General features: G+C 41.9%; 1 protein-coding gene across 1 annotated transcript; it reads right to left on the bottom strand.

Annotated features, from left to right (window-relative positions):
• Positions 1–8,714: 8,714 nt before the first annotated feature.
• STEAP1 (STEAP family member 1) lies at positions 8,715–14,791 on the bottom strand. Its single transcript, XM_066628526.1, has 4 exons — positions 14,729–14,791; positions 11,942–12,454; positions 9,745–9,909; positions 8,715–8,972 (listed from the first exon to the last, which is right to left on the bottom strand). The coding sequence occupies exons 1-4, from the start codon at positions 14,789–14,791 to the stop codon at positions 8,715–8,717; spliced, it is 999 nt and encodes a 332-aa protein (XP_066484623.1).
• Positions 14,792–18,887: the final 4,096 nt, after the last annotated feature.

Genomic DNA, 18,887 nt, shown 5'->3' with positions numbered 1-18,887 from the left:
GAGTCTAACTTATGTGGTATGACTATGAAGACAAATAAATGAGATACGAATCGTAATGCAATTTATATGCAGTAAAGTGAATAATTTATTTTAACCAAAGTGGCTGTTTTCGTATTCAAGTTGTATCTTCTGATTTATGTGACCCATTTTCATGTCATCCTGCCCCTTGGCGTGCATATTTATCCAAATGCACATTTATAGATTTCTAAGTGTCAACAATGGAGATATGCCATCCCACATTAGTATAAGGGCAGTCCTAAGTGAACTCTGTGAAACGCAGATCTGAATTTCAAACCATTTGCCAGGCATTCATTTTGGCTTGGACCCAGCATTGCACCAGTGGAATGTCACTCATGCAATTCTAAATCTAAAGCCACTGTATTTGACATTAAATGCCTGAGCTACCTGTGCTCTGCTGAGTCTAACATGAAAGCTAGCACAAGTTTGCCAAGGTCAGATCAGGTGTTATACTAAGCGACGTCTCCTCTTTTTCCTGACATTTTTGAAAAGTGGCTGGATGAAGGTGGCAGCTTGGAAGAGAAAGGTTAAGCAGCCCCTCCTTAGCTATTCTGACACGAAACTGTGCAGCTTGCTTTCAGTCGAAAAAGAAAAAGCCAGAGACAAGGTGGATGCAGCTGAGTGTAAAGTGTAGTTTGGCTCTCTGATTGATTGTCCTAAAGGCTGCTGGTGTTATTCTAGTAGCCTGAACACGGAAGGTATACCTCTGTAATAATTTCAGCCGGGAGTTAGTAAAACAATCCAGATTCATGCAGCTATTGATGGATTGTGATTTCACACTCAATTCCACAAAGATAAAAACCACAAAGGACTAGATCAGAACTGTTTCTGACATGGCGTGCTGACCGTGTACTTTTCAGCATTCAGCATCAGAAGTTCCTGATGAATCTAAGCATCTTATTTTTTAAAACATCTGTCTTATACTTAGCTGGCTAAAAAATGCATTTCTACATGCTATTAAACAAAACTGGAAAGTTCTAAATATGCAAATAGAGGAGAATTTTCTTCATGCATAGGGGTGCCCTAAAGCAATCTGTACTGCTTATTTAATTTTCAGCCTGTCGGCAATAAGAGAAGTTTTGAGTTTACTTTTACAGGATCATTTATTAACAAGGAAAACAAAAGTGGGCCCCATTCCCCTTCACCTGCCACTTTATCTGTTAGAAACACTGGAACTAGTAACCTTTACACTTCATTCTTTTTGTTCCCTTTTGATGCAATGTATATATTCTTTAACTTGGTCTATGATGTTATCTGGTTGACCCAGTTATTTATCATTATTTTCTTTTTAAGTCAAGCAGTTAGTACTTGAAACTATGTCCACTAATTAAACTGCTCGGGTCAACACTGACTAATCTGGCTAACTTCAAAAGAAAATTTACTAAAATCCACAAACATAAAAGAAAGTCTTGTGGCACCTTAACAGACAAAGGCTGCAATCCTAACCACACGTTCCTGAGAGTAAGCCCCAGTGAACAAAATAGAACTTACTTCTGAGTAGACCTGGTTAGGATTGTGCTCTGACAGATTTATTGTGGCATAAACTTTTATGGATTAGAGCTCACTTCAACAGATGCATACACTGTGTTGAAATTTAGCAGATGTTGGCAAATTGGCAAATTGCCTGTGATATTTCCCTGAATTTGAGTTACAGTCTGTTACTGTCCATCTTGTATTTCATAGCTTTTGGCCTTGGTAACACTTTTTTCTCTCTCTATTCATGTGTGTAATATATATGTCTGTCAACTGAGCTGAGGTTAACACTGATGAAATAGGCTCTAGTCCTCTGTCGGTTAGCAGTATAGCAGAGTTAGAGCTGGCATAGTTCAGTATATTTGTTTATTTATTTGATTTATAGCCCACCTTCCTCCCTGAAGGGCACCCAAGGTGGCTCACAACGCATTAAATATGTAAAACTATAAAATTCATAAATACACCGTGTTAAAAGCCAACCAGCAGCAAGTAGCAATAAAAACCAGCATTAAAAATCAGCAAGAACCAGCCTGCAACCAAATGGGTTCTGAAGGCTTTTTAAAATAAGACCTTCAGAGTAGTAAAGGTTCAAACTTGACATGTCTGTAATTATGCAATGGGCTTGGGGTGATTTTTTTTTTAAACAACAAGAAGGGGGTTCACGAAATATGCCAGATATGGATCTGGGGACGGCAGGTGTTGGAGAGGGAGGGTGTTTTGGAGGTGGGGGCACTTTCCTTGAGGAGGCTCCCATGACTGCCCCCCACTGCAGGAGGCAGCACAAGCCCTGTTGGCATGGCTGCATCAGTGATGGAAAGTTGGATAGGATTGGCCTCTGACCCTCAAATCTGGACTTCCCCAATTCATCCTCACCTTTGCCCAGAACTTTGCCCAGGTGGTCGTTGGCAAGCTGTCTCAGCCTCAGTCCCCTATCAAGGATTGTAATACCCTTGTATCTTACAGTGTCATAAGGATTACAACAAGGTAATGCATATGAAGTGCTTTGAACACTCCAAAGCGTTGTACAATTGCTAAGTATTTTTATGCCACAATAAATCTGTTAAGTCTTTAACAAACAGTGCCATGAGTCTATTGTTTTGTGAGCTTCCTGTAACAGATTAACAAAGCTGCACCTCTGAAATACTCACCCAGAGCTACATTTGATTCATATGCAATTTTATTTTCAACATTCTAGATCTAAAACCATAATTTATACCTAGAAGCTGACAGGAAGCCAATGCGGCACCCCTCTTGACATGAAAAATCCTGAAGTCCAACTGTTTTTTCTAAACATTTCTGGACTCTACATTTTAAAATATTTACATTGTTTCTGTTCTTTACTGCAATAGCTGAGTCCTGGAGTGTCCCAAGTCTTTCACCACTTTTCTACAATAAAAGGTCAGGGTCTGTTCAGTTTTGTGTGTTGCAATGCCTGGTTGAGTTACAAATATCTTTTGACACAGAGCTACAGCAAGTTTTAACTGAAGCTGTTTTAACAGAGCTACAGCAAGTAGCTACAGCAAGTTTTAACTTTACAGCAAGTTTTAAATAGAAGTTAATAGAAGTTTTAACTTCTATTTAAAAAAAAACAGGAAAAAAAAAACACTATTCCTAGTTTGCCCAGTGGGAGTGACTGAAATTCTGCACATACAAAGTCTAAACAAACAAAACACAAGTTCTCCTGAAGAGAGCACTGCAAAGATTTGACTCATAAAAATTCATCACCAAGAGCTGCTTCAGATACTAGCCTCACAGCCTCACAGCCACTGGAAAGATTTTACACCACTGCACAAAGTAAGCAATACATTTGGGCGGGTCTCCTGAATAAAATGTGGAACACATTATTATTATTATTAACAGTATTTATATACCGCTTTTCAACTAAAAGTTCTCAAAGCGGTTTACAGAGAAAAATCAAAGAACACATCAGGCATTTTGGTCTGTATTGCACTAGAGTGGTGTTTAAAAAATGGTTTTTAAAGCACATGTAACATGAGCACATGAGAAAAGCAATTGTGTGTGGGGACCCAGTGTAATGGTCAATGGTACAACTGTATAATTTTGGTGCTGAAAGGAAGATGGAGATGAGGGTGAAGGGGCACAAAAGTTTCTTTTAGTGCTCAAAAACCAAGAAAAAAGGAGAATTTAAACTGTTTCAAATTAGTTCACACTAATTTATATGGGGGGAATTGTATAACTAACATGCATAATGGAGCCTTGGAGAAATTAGAAGGAGAGAAAAGGAGAGTTGATAGAACTCCTCCCTAAGCAGAGAAAAGGAGGGGAACATGTGGAGAGGGAAGGGACAAAGGGGATTAGATGGGCTTTGCAAAGAAGCCCAGTACAAGGAATGGAAAGTTTTGGGGTGCCAGGAAGAAAAGGGGAAGAAGGAAAAGTGGGAGATGGAGAAAGGTTTTGGTGGTTTAGGTCGCTGTAGTTGGGAATGGCTCCCAGTAGACTGAACTGAGGATTGCAGGCAAGGGATGAACCCAGAAACAGACCATGAATGCATCTTGCTCCCTTGAAGGGTGAGAGCTAGTCTTTCCCACAGAACACACACAGGGTGTTCCTACTTATCTCCCTTCCAGGCACTGACCAGGTATATACTTCCTTAGCTTCATCAGTAGGAAGTAGTCACAAGTCATTCATTGAACCCTTCATGTGCATCTCCTCCTGTTATACACTAATCCAGGGGTGTCAAACATAAGGCCCGCGCACAGAATGCGGCCCCTGGAAGCCATTTATACACTTCCCCCACCATTACACCTGGGTTCTCCCAGTTTGATAATTGATCTCTCACATATCTTGAAAATATGGACAAGATTTGCACATTTTCTCTTCTGTCATTTGCAGCTAACAAATTTCTATGTGAGAACAAAGTACTTATTTCTGGCCATCATTTGCTTAATGATGTCACTTTCTGCTTAATGATGTCATTGCTAACCCTCAGCAGGCACCATGAATGCAGCCCTCTGCATAAAACAAGTTTGACATCCCTGGACTATTTCATACTGTGGACTAGGATACCGTGAAACTAAGAAAGGTTCTCACTTGCAATGCTTTCCATAAACATCATTTTAAAAACAAATAGAATCACCTTCAGGATATGTACAGGGCAGGAGAAACAGGGCAGCATCAAAAAATTGTCAGCACAGAAATAGATAAACCCCAAGTTATTGCTGGAAATGAGCATATCCATGAATGAATGGTTTCAACTGGTGTATCAGAGTAAGACACACAAAGACCCTTTGCCCCAGAGGAAGACCACTGGTTCATATCCTGGGAAATCTTCACACAATACATTGCTGTAATTTTGTACTTTCAAGCCTGTTTCTCCCTTTGGTTTTGATTGAACAGGTCAGCTGAAGGATCAGAGAATTGGAATGGAAAGCAAGGTAAAACCCTTAAATGAAATGAACATAGTTTTATTGGAGTAAGAACTAGCTAGATGTTGGTTGGTGTCACATGAACTTAAGCCACCATTGTCGTTATGGTGCTGCTCTTGGAACTGGATTGATGGTGTTAACACTGCTACTTCCGCACTTGTGATTTCAAAAGCACAGATTGTTACAATTCAGCTACAGTCACACCCCATGAGATAAAGGGAGCATTTAATGAAAGCTAAACAAAAGGAGGCAAAGCTTCAACAATGATACTCAAGAAGAGAATTACTGCTCAATCTTATCACCTACCATGCTATAGCATCCAGCTGCACCAATGGAATGCATGCTATGATGGGGGAGAGTGACTAGAAGGCCAATGAAAGGTAAGTAAAAAAACTGTTTAACTGATCTCTCATTAGGCCTTCTTGCCATGGGTCTCCTCTGGCCCATGCATGAATCTTTTGGTGTATGTCCAAAGAGAGGAAGGGGGCAGGGTGGGTTGGAAAATGTGGGATAGAATTTGACTTGTGCTTTTGCTGCAGGGATATACCCCCTCCAGCCCACCTGCTGCCCTCTCCCCTTCCACCACCAAACCTCCCACAACCTGTCCTGCTGTCACTGTTACTGGGCTGGCAGAGCTTCTGGGCATGTCTGGTGAACACACAGTGCCAGTGGTCATTTATCTCAGCAGCTCTGACGTGCACAATGCTGGTGTGGCCTTTGCGCAACTGCAAATCCAATGGCAGCAGATTGTGAGATCAACTATCCAATGTTCCAGCGCCAATGCCACCCCAAAGTAAGGAAACCAAGTTTCCGTTTCCTTGAGGTTTCTGTGACTGCCCCCCCCCCATTGCAGGATGCAGTGGATGTCCTGTTGACATGGCTGCATCAGCACCTGCAAGTTGGATAGGATTGGGTCCATAGTCCCTTGATAGGATTGTGCTGTCATTGAAAGATATAATACACACAGTATATTTTGTCATGCATCCTTTTTCAGGAGCAAAAAAGATATGCATTCCATGCTTCCAAACCTCAAGGGACCATGAATCTTTTGTCATGACAGAAGGTTGCATGCTGAAACACAGCATTGATATTGAAAGTTTATTCTCAATAAACGTCTCCAGTTCGATCATCATTTTGACGCTCTTTTTTGGGGGGGGGGGCTTTCTGATGCTGCCTTTCTCTTTCTCCATTTTTCAATTTGTATTTAATGGCCTGAGGCTGTAGATCAGCCATTTTCAACAACTGTGCCATAGCACACTGGTGTGCCACGAGTGGTCCACAGGTGTGCCACAGGAATTTGGGGAAAGGTCATTTATTAATAAGGCCAATGGGAGATGTGAGCCCCCACTGGCAGCATGGTGTGCCTTATCAATTGTCAGAAACCTGCTGGTGTGCCTTGACCATTTTAGTAGCTTGTCAGTGTGCCATGAGATGAAAAAGGTTCAAAATCACTGCTGTAGATAGATAGATGCATTCAGTGCCTGCATGGCAAGTCAGACACAAAGGCAATCTCCAGTTGCACCCTGTAGCACCCTGCAAATGTGGACTATGTTAGAGGCACTTGCATCCCATAAGATTGCATAAGATTCTTTCATAAGATTCTTGCATAAGATTCTGCTTATAGAATCTGCACATGGGGTTCCCAGTCCTATAAAGAAATCACGCAGGGAAGGTGGTTTCTGCACAGTTTTCCCTTGCTGCATCTAGACTGAGGTTGAGAGAAAATTTAACTCTTCAACAGAGCTTAAGACAAGATGGGTTTTATTCAAAGAAAGTTAGTCATGACTAAGTTCTATTAAAATGAGTGCCAGTCATGACTAACTTAAATCCATTGATTTCAGTAATGCTTAGCCACGATTAACTTCTTTTAGATTTTGATACATCATAATATACAACTATTTCCACATATGTTCTAAATTCAGATCCAGTGAGCAACTCTGCAAGCAAAGTCGTCAGTAAAAAAAATAAAATTATTTTATGAAGAACCCACTGTAAGCTTTGCAAAGCAAGAAAACAACATGGGGGAAAAGACAGCTGCTTCCTCCCGTTAGTCAAAACATTCTAGCTGTCAACATTACTCTTTGCTACAAGACTTTTAACTGAAATAATATCACTGGAGCATGAAGGTTGAAAAGGTGTAAAAAATGTTTTATTGCTTTAAATGTTTTCTACAAATGTATTAATATCTATCAGTAGCTATAAAACTCATAGTTGTGCTTTCATTTTTAATCACAGTCATCAAAATTGGCAACATAACTTTAAGAAAGGAGTAAGAGTCTCAAAAGAGGAGAGTGAAGACATTTCCTCAAACATGACTTAATGTTGGATGGAAGAACAACATCTCCCAAAATGGAAACAAAAGCTGCAAAGTAAGTATTAAACCAATCCTTGCCAAAAATCCTTTCTGCAAAATTTCAAAATATCTTTAGAAGACCAACAAAAAAAAAATTCAATTGATGTAATTCACAAACTCTTTCCCTGCTAATACTAAAACTTGAGCTCACCCAATGATTGGGTCTCACTCCAAGACTCACAAAAGGAATTGCTTCTTCACAGAACCTGCCATTAACTTATTGAATTCATAAGGACTAAATGTGCTGATGGCCATTAATTCAGATAACTTCCAAAAAAGATGGTAAAAACCATTTATGTTGAGGTCTACATGGGTCGTTTGTGAACAAACAGGTATGGTAACTTAATGTCATGTGCAGTGTTCAGAGACATTGTACAGGGGCAGAGGAAAGCCATTGTTCATGTCTTCCTTGTGAGTGCTCAGAAGCTTCTGGTGGACCATGACTGGGCACAGAATCCATGAAGCTGCAATCCTATTCACATTTTCCTGGGAGTAAGTCCGCTTGAATACAGCAAGACTTACTTCTGAGTAAACATGCATAGGATTGTGCTGTGAATCTCTTGCATGCACAGGAGATCCCATTCAGTTCATCAGAGAGAGATGAATCTTGACTTAGGAAGCTGAACCAGGCAAGGCAGTTCTGTGTTTACATTTTTGGCATTACACACTAGTTAACGTATTGTTTTGCATGTCTTTAGACGTTACCTACACGTGTGTGTTGTAATAACACAGGCCTACACACATTTTGCTGTCTAGTTAGACCTTGGGTATATTTGGGGTGCTGAATCCAAAAATGGCATTGGTTTTGCCCAATTGGCTCTAGTTTGGGGGGAATGATATAGCCATCTTATATGCCATTCAAGCAGCTTCCTTGCGTGGAAGCCATGGTGTCGGCTTCCCCACAAGAAAGTTGTTTGAATCAGCATATAAGGTGGCTATGCCATACCTCCAAAACTAGAGCCAATTAGGCAAAACCAATGCCATTTTTGGATTCAGCATCCCAAAAATATCCTAAATTTGTTCAAATATCCTTGACAATAAAAAACCAGGTTTTTTGTGGGCCTGTGTAATAGACATATTATTACTATGTAGTTTTGCCTGAAGGAGATTTTAGGACAAAATAAAAGTGTAATCTTTGGGATTTTGATTCCACATTTGGGATATCAATTTTAACATACACAACAAGTCACATATGTATACCACTTCAGCAATTGCTCGAGCGAACCTGTTATTTTGAGTACATGTTCTCAAAACAGCAGCAGTACTGAAAGGGAGGAATATTAATAATTCAATCCATTAAGAGCAACCAATGGCCAAGCTTTCTCCTGCACAGCATACTCCTAAACGTGTATACTCAGAAGAAAGCCTCACCACGTTCAGTGGGGCTCACTCCATGCAACTTAGCATAGAATTACAGCTTCGGTACAGGCTTAACTTATTAGAAAAATACCCAATATTGTTACAACCATACATGCACATTTAATCTACAATCTGGAAGTCATCTGTGTCCTACTCATTATAGACTTAGCATCCCAGCCAGATCTGATCTTCTGAAGTCTGCACCTAAGGCACGGGAACAGCAAGACACTTTTACAGGCCATAACCACAATTGGCAGGAAAACGGCAATCATAAATGTAGGGGGAGTATACCAGAAAAACTGGCCTAAGTCGATCCACTTATTCCATGCGAAAACCAGTGCATGAAGTGTGCATAGCAGCAGAGCTAAATATCCCATCTTGCTCTAGAAAAAAAAAGTATGACAGGTTAGTTATCTCACAGGTTATCTCAATACAGTATGCATTGCCTACTGATCAGAAAAACCACCCTGACCTCCCCCTGTGCCTATCTCATCAGCTTGATGTGAAACAGCAGTCTCAGTCATCAGTATCTGAAACAGCAGACTTGAAAACTAGCACAGTGATTTTGTGTTTTAGGAGCCTGGCATGCATGGACTCATGCCAAGCTCCTCCTCTGCAGCAGGACAGTTGGGGTTGCTGGGTTGTATCTACATAGGAAGCTGCCTTATACTGAGCCAGTTCTTTGGTCTGTATTGTCCACACTGGTTGGCAGTCACTCTCCAGGTTTTTTCACCAGCCCTACTTAGGGATGCCAGCAATTGAACCTGGAACCTTCTACATGCAAACCAACAGCTTAGTCTCTGAACTGCAGCCCTCTTCTCACCAGCTCTTCATTTCAAACTCAGTTCCTGAAAAACCTGGGCCAGATTTCCTCCTCTTTACCCTGACTGGCTCTGGTGCTATTCTGCATGTGTTTTTAGTCATACAAATGATTTGAATTGATGTGTGTGTGGAGATGTCTTCATCTAAAGAGCTTCTTAGGGTTACCGACTGGTAGAAATTCTACCAGTAGCACAGCAGAAGTCTTTTCCAAACTCCTAAAGTCTTTCAACTGATAATACAAGAGACTAAGCCTGAAGCCTGGGAGACACAATGTACATGTTCTACCATCAATCTATGGTCCCTTCTCAATAATTGCCAGTTAAGGACATGTACCTGAATATAATGAAACTCTCTCCAGGTCAGTGTATGGCTGACAGATGGAATCGATGTAACTGCCAATATAGCCAGTGTAGCAAGTCCCAGAATTCCCAGGGACACATAAATCTCCATTCTCCAGACATCATGTTCGATCCAGGCATTTTCCTTTTTTTGCTTCACCTTTGATGCAAGAGAGAGAGACACACACACTTAAAAGTGATACAATGACACTACAAGGACACAAATGTATTTAAGATTCAGGGCTCCTTGGGAACTCTTTTCCTTGGGACTTTATCCCATCTGCACAGAAGGATTGCATGGAGAAGCTCTGGTAGAAATCTGTTTGTACAGCCCATAGCTGTAGATGTTTGGTTCTGGTGAGTAAGATAGGATTATAGCCCAAGGCTGCAATCTTATCCGTACTGCCCTAGGTGTAAGCCCCATTTAATATGATGGGACTTACTTCTGAGTAGATGTGCATAGGATTGGGCTCTAAGTCTTACTGAAAACAACGGGCTTACTTCTATGTGAAAAAAATAACATTTTTGAACACCTCTATAGTCATTTCTGCCATCAAAGATCATTTTTTGTAGTTAGAATCACAGAACAGCTACAGCAAAGATGTTCAACATTTTTCTTCTTACATTAACTTCTTTGGTCTTCTCTATTTGTCTTCTCCTCTGGTGATGTCACTTCTGGGAGACTCTTCCAGGTTAGATGGCTCTGTTTCTAGGGCAACTGTCTCTAGCAATAAATAGTCTTGTCTTCCTTCACTGGCAGAGCACACCTGAGGACCTTTCAGGACATACCAAAGTGCTATGGCATACTGACTGAAAATTGCTGAGCAACAGGCTCTCTCTATGCACAGTCAAGTTCACTCTGAGGTTTACCTGTGTGAAACTGGATATATGAATATCTAAAGCATATACCAAATTAGACTACTGGTCTATCTCTAGTCCAGTATTGAGAAACACAAGGTATTTCAAGGCAGGAGGATTCTTGAACTGGAGATACAAGAGATTGAATCTGGGTTCTTCAGCAGGTAAACCACATTCTCTACAACTAAGGTCTGCCCTGTTCCATGGGAGGGATTACACATATCATATACAAACTGGATAGTTTACATCAATATTATGTAACTGTAATAAACAAAACAAGATACATTTAGTGCTTTCTTGTCATTTTCTCATTTGTGCACACCATAAAGTAAAATGTAGTCACATTTCTGATCCTTAACCAAGGATTAGTATTAATGTATCCCATGACCACAAAAGTTGCATTTGGCTAAAACAACATAAGTCAATTAGATGGAGAAGCGTTTGCTTACTTCAGCACAGTTCTGAGAAAAGAGGCTTGTTCAAATTCTTTGTTAACTTGAACTTCCCAGCAGGGTTGTTTTCATATGTTGACACCAAAATTCCATTTAAACCTAAATCCCAAAGTTTGGCGGACTGGAGCAACAGACAATGCACCAACAAGCAGTATTTTAAGAAGCTAATCAGCAGGCATTCTTGACAACTTTACCACTCTGCCAGGGCTGCCAATAAGAGAAGTTGTTAAAAATACCTGTAAAATTGGTCTCCATAGGAACAAACTGCCATAAGTTCAGTATTGTTTTGCCGATACAGTGACCAGTCACAAGGGATAAAATGGTTCCTGTTCCTTTAACCAATGAGGGAACTTGAGCTGACTCAGGTTCTCCACCCTGATAACTGCACTTATCAAAATTCCAGGGAAAGTATACTTTATGGCTGCCATTCTTCTCTGGGACATTTCAAAGAGTCACCTGTGCTATCAGCTATTACCAGATCTTATGGGAATGATTTCTAGAAGTTAATTATGCAGTATGTGATTAAAACAAACTTTCTTCTGAACATACTTGCAACGAATTCAATGAATGACCATGAAGTCTAGTATTTTCAGAGAAAAAATGTTTCAATTTTTGCTGTCCTCATTTTTCATAAGTCTATAACTTTATCATGTTCCTCTCTTAGCCATCTTTGTCGCACCAACAGAGTCAAATTTTCCTTTGCAGGGAAGATGCCCTCGTTTCCAATCCCTGATCATTTTAGCTGTACTTTCACATACCTTCACCAGTTCTACAATACTGTTTCTGAGATGGGGTAACCCAAAGTACAAGCAGCAGTTCATATGAAGGGGCACTAGCAGCTTATAGAGAATGAACTATGTTATAATTAAAAATCAGCCATACCTGTTGATATGCCCAGTTCAAAAGTTTGTATCTGTAAGATCTCCTCATTGGATAGCACAAGCTGTAGCAGGCGTGCAGTGAGGCATAGAAGAAGCTGAGAAGCCCAAACTGTTTCCTTGATAACATCCACCTATCTAACCACTGGGGAAAACGCTGATATTTGGTTCCATAATAGAGCTGGAAGCCTGCAGCCAGTATGCCTGGCAAATAAACCAGGGCCAGAAGGGTAATGGACACTACGGGTAAGACCTTGTTTAAGACCAGGACTGGAACTTTATAAAATACGTTTTCTTGAGCAGTCACAAGAGGATGGATGATATCCCTCAGAAAAGTGTAGACAAAGGTTAACAAAGATAATATCAGTGCGGTCTTCAATGGCAAATGCCACTTTGGGAAAAGGTCAAGTTTGCAGTGTTTATTGGGAGGGGAGGCAAACTCATCTATATAGAGTCTTTGGTGCCTGTGAGGAAAAGCAGCTGCTTCTGGTGTGCCAGGAATTTGTAAGTCCGTAATCTGCAATAGGAGAACACACAATGCATAAACCTAAGAGGGATTAAAAAGTAGTGATCAGTCATGGTAGATCCCTGCTTTGCTGTACTTTGCAGAACCCACTACACACTCCATGTGTGCTATTCCAGTCTACGTGCATAAGGTTTCAGGTTACTAGAAGTTGGCAATGGAATTGTGATTAAATGATGTAAATTTAATATTAGATTTCAAACATACTTTTTGTGCATGATTTTTGGCACCCATGTTTATTTCAAGAGGTTACAGCACAACCCTATTCTTGTTTATTCAGAAGTAAGTCCCACTATGTTCAATGGGGCGTACGCACAGGTCAGTATGCACAGGATTGCAGCCTAAGCCACTTCAACAGATTTAATTTCTCTGCTAACCTTTTGTGACATGAGATGAAACAGGAAAACAATGCAGGGGAACAGGAATGGAATGGAATCTGAAGGCTTTACAACACGGTAGTCTGGCAAAAGCCAGACATTCCATTTTTTAAATCTCCTGGACAATTAAGAGATTTCTGGCTTGGGTATACATTTACAAGCAAAGATAGGATTAGGGTTGCCATATATGATATTTAGGACAGGGCTTCTTTGCCAATAGCAGTTGAGTATGAAGGACTGTAGTTAAGCTTATGCTTTGCATGCAAGAAATCACAGGTTCAATCCCCATCATCTCCAGGCAGGGCTGGGAAAGACCCTTGCCTGAAACCCTTGATAACCAATGTCAGCCCATTCATTACTTGATGAAACAATGTTCAAAGTGAGTATTTTAGCTGAAGTATCTTCAATGATGAGCAAAAATTGTCCCTGTTGAAATTTTCTCTCCTACATAGCTATTACCTTTCCAAAAGACTTTTACCAGCTATGGAACTCAGTAATGTTTCAAGCAGGGATTATTTCCCAAACCAACCTGGAATCATCTGTATGCAAAGCAGGGGCTCCACCAGAGCTATAGCCCTGTTGCTACGACCTTGAGAACACTGTCTTGCTATGCTGCTGTTACAGGAATGGTCAGCAAGGTCTCTGAGAGGAATTTTATCAGGGGGTACAAAGTTTCTTTTGGGCCCCTTTTGGGGAGGGGTTGAAACAGAGCAGGGGGAGGGTGGTGATGAGGCTCAGGGAAGGAAGGGGCAAAACAGGGTTGGGGGAGGGTAGAAACAGCTGGAAAGGTCTTTGGATCCCAGGTCAAACTGTCTGCACAGCATTGGTAGCTAGATACAATAATATGGAAAATCAAACACACTCCGAAGTCTCTCTAAAACCTTTTAAATACAGAAAATCATTGCAGAAAATTAACATCATTGTATTTAGGCTCACATTACAATGGAAAATGACCTGTGTATACTTACTTCCGCAGCAGCTGTAGACCTGCAGCTGTGTCCCCGAGCTCCTACACACTCCTTCATGGTAAGCGGATCCACAAGCCAAAGAGCTACTGTAGCAGGCCACTTTCCTCCCAAATTTGGCACTGAGTGCCATGTATGCATACCTTGGCCTGGCACATAGGGCTTATGGCAGCTGCTGCTATACCACATCCATAGTAGCACCCCTAGCATCCCACATGGACAGTGATTCCAGGTAATTCCAGTGGTTCCAGGTAAGGTAAGAAAATGTAAGATCCCAGGAAATTTTCCATGGCCCCTCCTTTGGCTCCTGGGCCCAGGAAAAATTACCCCTTGTTGTACCTGTCTCTCATGGATACTGGTGGTTAGGCTTTTCTCTCTGCCAAGTCAGGATTGCTAGTTTTTACTGTACTGGTGGTATAGTCAGATTTTATAAGAAATGCTCTTATTATGTCCTGAGGTCCTAGTTTAATTGCAAGCCACTTTGAATTTACTATTAGTTAATTAAAGAGGAATACAGATTCATTAAAATAAATACAACAAAATAAAAAGGAGGCGTTTACATTATCAGAGACCCTTAAAGCCTCTGACTGGGTTGTTGAATCCCTGATAAAATTCAGTTTTCTTGATTTATCCCAGGATAAGTATTTGCTCAAACATTACTACTATGCCTAGCAACACTAATATGTATTAATAATGCAATGCTTTTGTGAAGGTCCCCAAAGTTCACTGACTCAGAGGCATCACTGGCAGTAGAAGAGTGTACATAAAGACCCCAAAGAGCAAAGGTGGCTCTTTGGGTTTAATAGGCAGGAGGGATAAGTGGAACACTATTGAAACAGGAGGCCAGGGGGGCAACACTTTCTGCAACCTCAACAATGCCCCAGAACTGTTAACATATGAAAACTTCACAAGGTTGGTAATCTTACCAAATTGTTGCAATTCTCCCAATTCCTTTCAGGATCCATTTTCTGATCTTCATCCTGATCCATGTTAAGGGCATACAACTGCCCTGTTCTCTATTGCAAAAGGAGCTCTGCAAGACAATTTTTTCAGGTTTAAAAAAAAAATTTTTTTTTATACTGCATCAGGCACATGGGTAATGCTTTAGCAACACAAACAATTAAATGTGGTGTTTGATTTAATATATGACCCCCCCTCCCCCAAAGGAGAGCAAAAAAAACAAATTGTTCTTGAAATTCTTGGTATGGGCTCAGAAAGCCTGACAGCTATTAAAAAAAACATCCTTTTTGGGAAGGTTTAATTCCCTTGTTTCTGATTCTTCATTTTCTACATCAGTGGTTCCCAAACTGGTGGGTCACTGGTGGGAACCGGAAATGGGCCATTCCTCCTTAAGGGGAGTAGCCCAGGAATGGGTGTCCTAAATGGCCCAATAAACCCCAGACTTCAGCATGCCACAATATAAACATTATAAAAGCCCAGAAAGCATAATTTCAGAGCCCCTTTTAAACAGTAGATATGTTACAATTAAAACCAAGAGCCTTTACAGAAATGTTGACATGATGATCTTGCCACAATTCTGGTTGTGAATAAAAGCCAGCACAAAACATTCTGTCCTTGATTCTGATCAGCCTGTCACTTCAAGATTCTGCCCACTCTTCTTGGAGAAGTGGACTATAGCAAGTACTGTACGAGCAGTGCAGTTCCAGCATGCCTTAAATTGCCTCACACAGGCGGGGGGGGGGGACCTTGATCTTGAGACAGGATGCTAAAAATGATGCCTGTGCCTTCAGCTCCTCCTTAGTATTTATGTTGGCATCCACAGTTCACACTAGGTGTTATACAGAGGACACAAGTATCGTGGTTGCTGCCTCGAGGGCTTACAATCTACATCCTTTACACAAGACAGGGATGGAGCGGAAAAGATCAGAAAGTGCCAAACAGCCAGTCCTTGAGCAACAAGTAAGATAAGACTAGGGCAGCTGACAACAAACATCTCAAATTAACATTTTATGAACACTTAACTAGAGAGTACTTTTGTACCACTCACTTTGTGGGATTCATATCAGTGTAAATATCTATAGGCCTAGATTGTTAGCGGACATATCTATAAAACAGCTTGAGCATTTGTAGAGAAAGCGGTAAAAATTCACAACTTTTAAAGATGGCATAAAATAGAATTTTATGGAGTTTTTCAGTTTTTCCTAGGAGGTGTTCCCAGTGAGTACATGTAAATAGAATTTGCATTGTGATTAGTAAAGATTAACTCAGGGCTACCTCAAGACCTGCTGGCCTTGATGAGGTATGCCAAATACTTCCCCCTCCTTAACTGGTGATTCACCAGCCATTGTTCCTGCTCCCTGGACTAGAAATGGGAGAGGTGATTCTAGCCCAACACTTTCACTCCACACTTCTTCCACTCTGTCTCATTCTTCCTTTTCCAATCCAAGAAATGGGAGGAGGAGGAACAGTGGAAGCAAATGGGTAAACAGAGGCGGGCATCCCACAGTAATCTAATGCCTGAAGCCTCATATTGTTCAGTTGGCTTCATAGATAAACCATGTATCTAAGGGCATAAGCCTAACCAGGTCTACTCAGAAGTAAGTTCTATTTTATTCAATGGGGCTTACTCTCAGGAAAGTGTGGTTAGGATTGCAGCCCTAATCTCTTAATCTATTTAGAAAGATGTCTAAATTCTGTATAGATCCTGCTCAGGTAGACTAAGGAACCAGCTGTACGCTTACTTGAGTATGAGGCCTGATAAACAAGTGGAACTACTTTGGAATAAATATGAACATGATTGAGGTGTAAGGTAGATAAAAATTGCCCTAAATTAGAAAGGTTCCCCCAAAGAGACCTAGGAGCCCAATTCCATTCAACTTTTCAGCAGTGATATAGCCACAAAGCAGCCTGAAGTAAGGGAACAAATACCTTGAAGAGGCCTCTGTGAGTGCTGTTCTTTGTAGGATACAGCACAAACCCCATTGGCACAGCTGCATCAGCGCTGCAAAGTTGAATAGGATTGGGCCCATAATCATAAAACAATTCTATCTACAAAGGAAATTACAAAAATACAAAGACTATGAGATATGGTTGATCCTCTTTCTGGAATCCTGCAGACAAATCCTTCGGTTCTAAGAGTCCTGAAATCAGGAATATAGATCTTATGTTATAGTTACACCATCTCTTCTGGCATCCAGGCAAAGTCAGGCTTATCTCTAAGCAGCTCTACATGCCTGCCTAGGGCAGCCCTTTTGCTGTGTCAGCCAAAGGAACTGATATAGGAAAAGTGAAATGTGTGTGTGTGTGTGTGTGTGGTGGTGGTGGTGGGGGAACAGTTTCTGCTGCTCAAGAAAAACAGAGGAAAGAAAGGTCCAGTGTTAGCAAAGCAATAAAGGAACAAAGACCAAAGGGAAATTTGTGGTAGTGAATGAATGAGTCCAGGATAGTGATGAAGAAACAAATGTAGTACATCTGATCTGAAAGAGAGAGAGAGAGAGAGAGAGAGACCCACACAAAGGCCAGAAATTCTGGGATTTGATACAATGATAATTTAATGATAGGTTTCACTAAGGACATCAAGTTCTACATATGTGTGAGTGTAACTTTTGTGTGTAACTTTTGAGTTACACAGAATTCTTCCAAATGCTGACATTTTTAGTCTAGCAGCTTTGGGAAGGGGCAATTTAGATTGGAGTCATGGAATAGGGAGACCTGGAAAAGCCAGGTTCAAATCCCTGCTCAGCCATGAAGCTTCCTGGTTGACCTTGAGCCAGTCACACTCACAGCCAGTCTTTGCCTCTCTTATCTCGCTAGGTTGTTGAGAAGACAGAAGTAGGGGAGGAACTATGTACACCAACTCCTTGGAGGAAGGGCAATATATATGTGAGAAATTAAAAAATTAATACAGTACTATTCTTAGTATCAATCAGTATGCCCATAAGTGGCTGCTCCACACACACATAAAGAGGGGTTGGTAGACTGTGTGAACCATCCCATAATCTCTGAAGGCACACTCCCATCCTCTCCAGCACAGGAGGGAAGGCCTCTTATCAGATGACACTTGTCATGTGCAGGTTTTACAAGTATAAAAGAATACACACACACACACACACACACACAGATAGATAGTGTGTGTGTTTGTAATCTGTTTGATTAATCAGGACACCTTTTTAATTGATCTAATGAATCAATTAATGAGCACTGAATCCCCTGAAACACTGAAACAGTGTTAAAGAATCCTTTGTGTGTGTGTGTGTGTGTGTGTGTGTGTGTGTGAGAGAGAGAGAGAGAGAGAATCCCCTGTGTGTGTGAGAGAGAATCCTCTGTGTGTGTGTGTGAGAGAGATAGAAAGAATCCTGTGTGTATGAGAGAGAAAATCCTGTGAGTGTGTGAAAGAATCCTCTTGTGTGTGTGAGTTTGTGAATGTGTGAGAGAGAATCCTCTGTGTGTGCGTGTGTGAATCCTGTGTGTGTGAATGTGAGTGTGTGAGAAAGAATCCTGAGTGTGTGTGAGAGAGCTAGCGCTCTCTCTCTCTCTGTGGGTTTCCAACCAGACCTGACGCCAGTCCAGCGGAGGCAGCCTGGCACGTCCGCAGCCCCCGGGGCTTTTCAAACCTCGCCTGCCTGGTACCTGCGAGCAAAACCCCCCAGGCTGGAAAGGCTGTACCTGCTGACGTGGGCACGGCTGGCTGCAGAAGCAAAGGGGGGGGGGGAGTCCTGCCTGCACTGCCAGGGAGGAGAGCGGAGAGCCCAGAAAGGCGCCGGCGGAGGGCTGGGCGACGTGCCGTCCCAAAATATGCGCAGGAGCCCAGCGCGCCCGGGACTCCGCTCTCCAGCTCTGTGGACGCGCCTCCCTGGCTGGCTGGTCGGCCGGCCGAGCGCTCTGCCCTCGCACCCCAACGGAGCGGAGCCCTGCGCGCAGAAGCGAGCACTGAAGGCTACTCACACGTCTCCTCCGGCTGCGAGGCAGGCAGGCAGGACGAGCCCACAGCCAGCCCGGCGTCTCGTCCCAGCCCCGCTGGTTGGCCCGTTCGGCATGCAGCCGCGCTCCCCGCCCCTTCCAGCCCCGCCCGCAGCATCCATCCCTCCATCTCCTGCCCTCCCCTCTCCTCCGCCCCAGCGAGCA

Source organism: Tiliqua scincoides, chromosome 5, assembly GCF_035046505.1.
Source record: "Tiliqua scincoides isolate rTilSci1 chromosome 5, rTilSci1.hap2, whole genome shotgun sequence".
Taxonomy (NCBI): domain Eukaryota; kingdom Metazoa; phylum Chordata; class Lepidosauria; order Squamata; family Scincidae; genus Tiliqua; species Tiliqua scincoides.
This window is presented reverse-complemented; position numbering and strand designations above follow the sequence as displayed.

Excerpts from the sequence above, each read along its gene's own strand:
- STEAP1 (XM_066628526.1), bottom strand. The coding sequence starts at position 14,791 with ATGGATCAGGATGAAGATCAGAAAATGGATCCTGAAAGGAATTGGGAG. Across the intron at positions 12,455-14,728 it reads GGGAGAATTGCAACAATTTG|ATTACGGACTTACAAATTCC; the intron begins GTAAGATTACCA and ends CTCCTATTGCAG. Across the intron at positions 9,910-11,941 it reads TGAACTGGGCATATCAACAG|GTGAAGCAAAAAAAGGAAAA; the intron begins GTATGGCTGATT and ends CTTGCATCAAAG.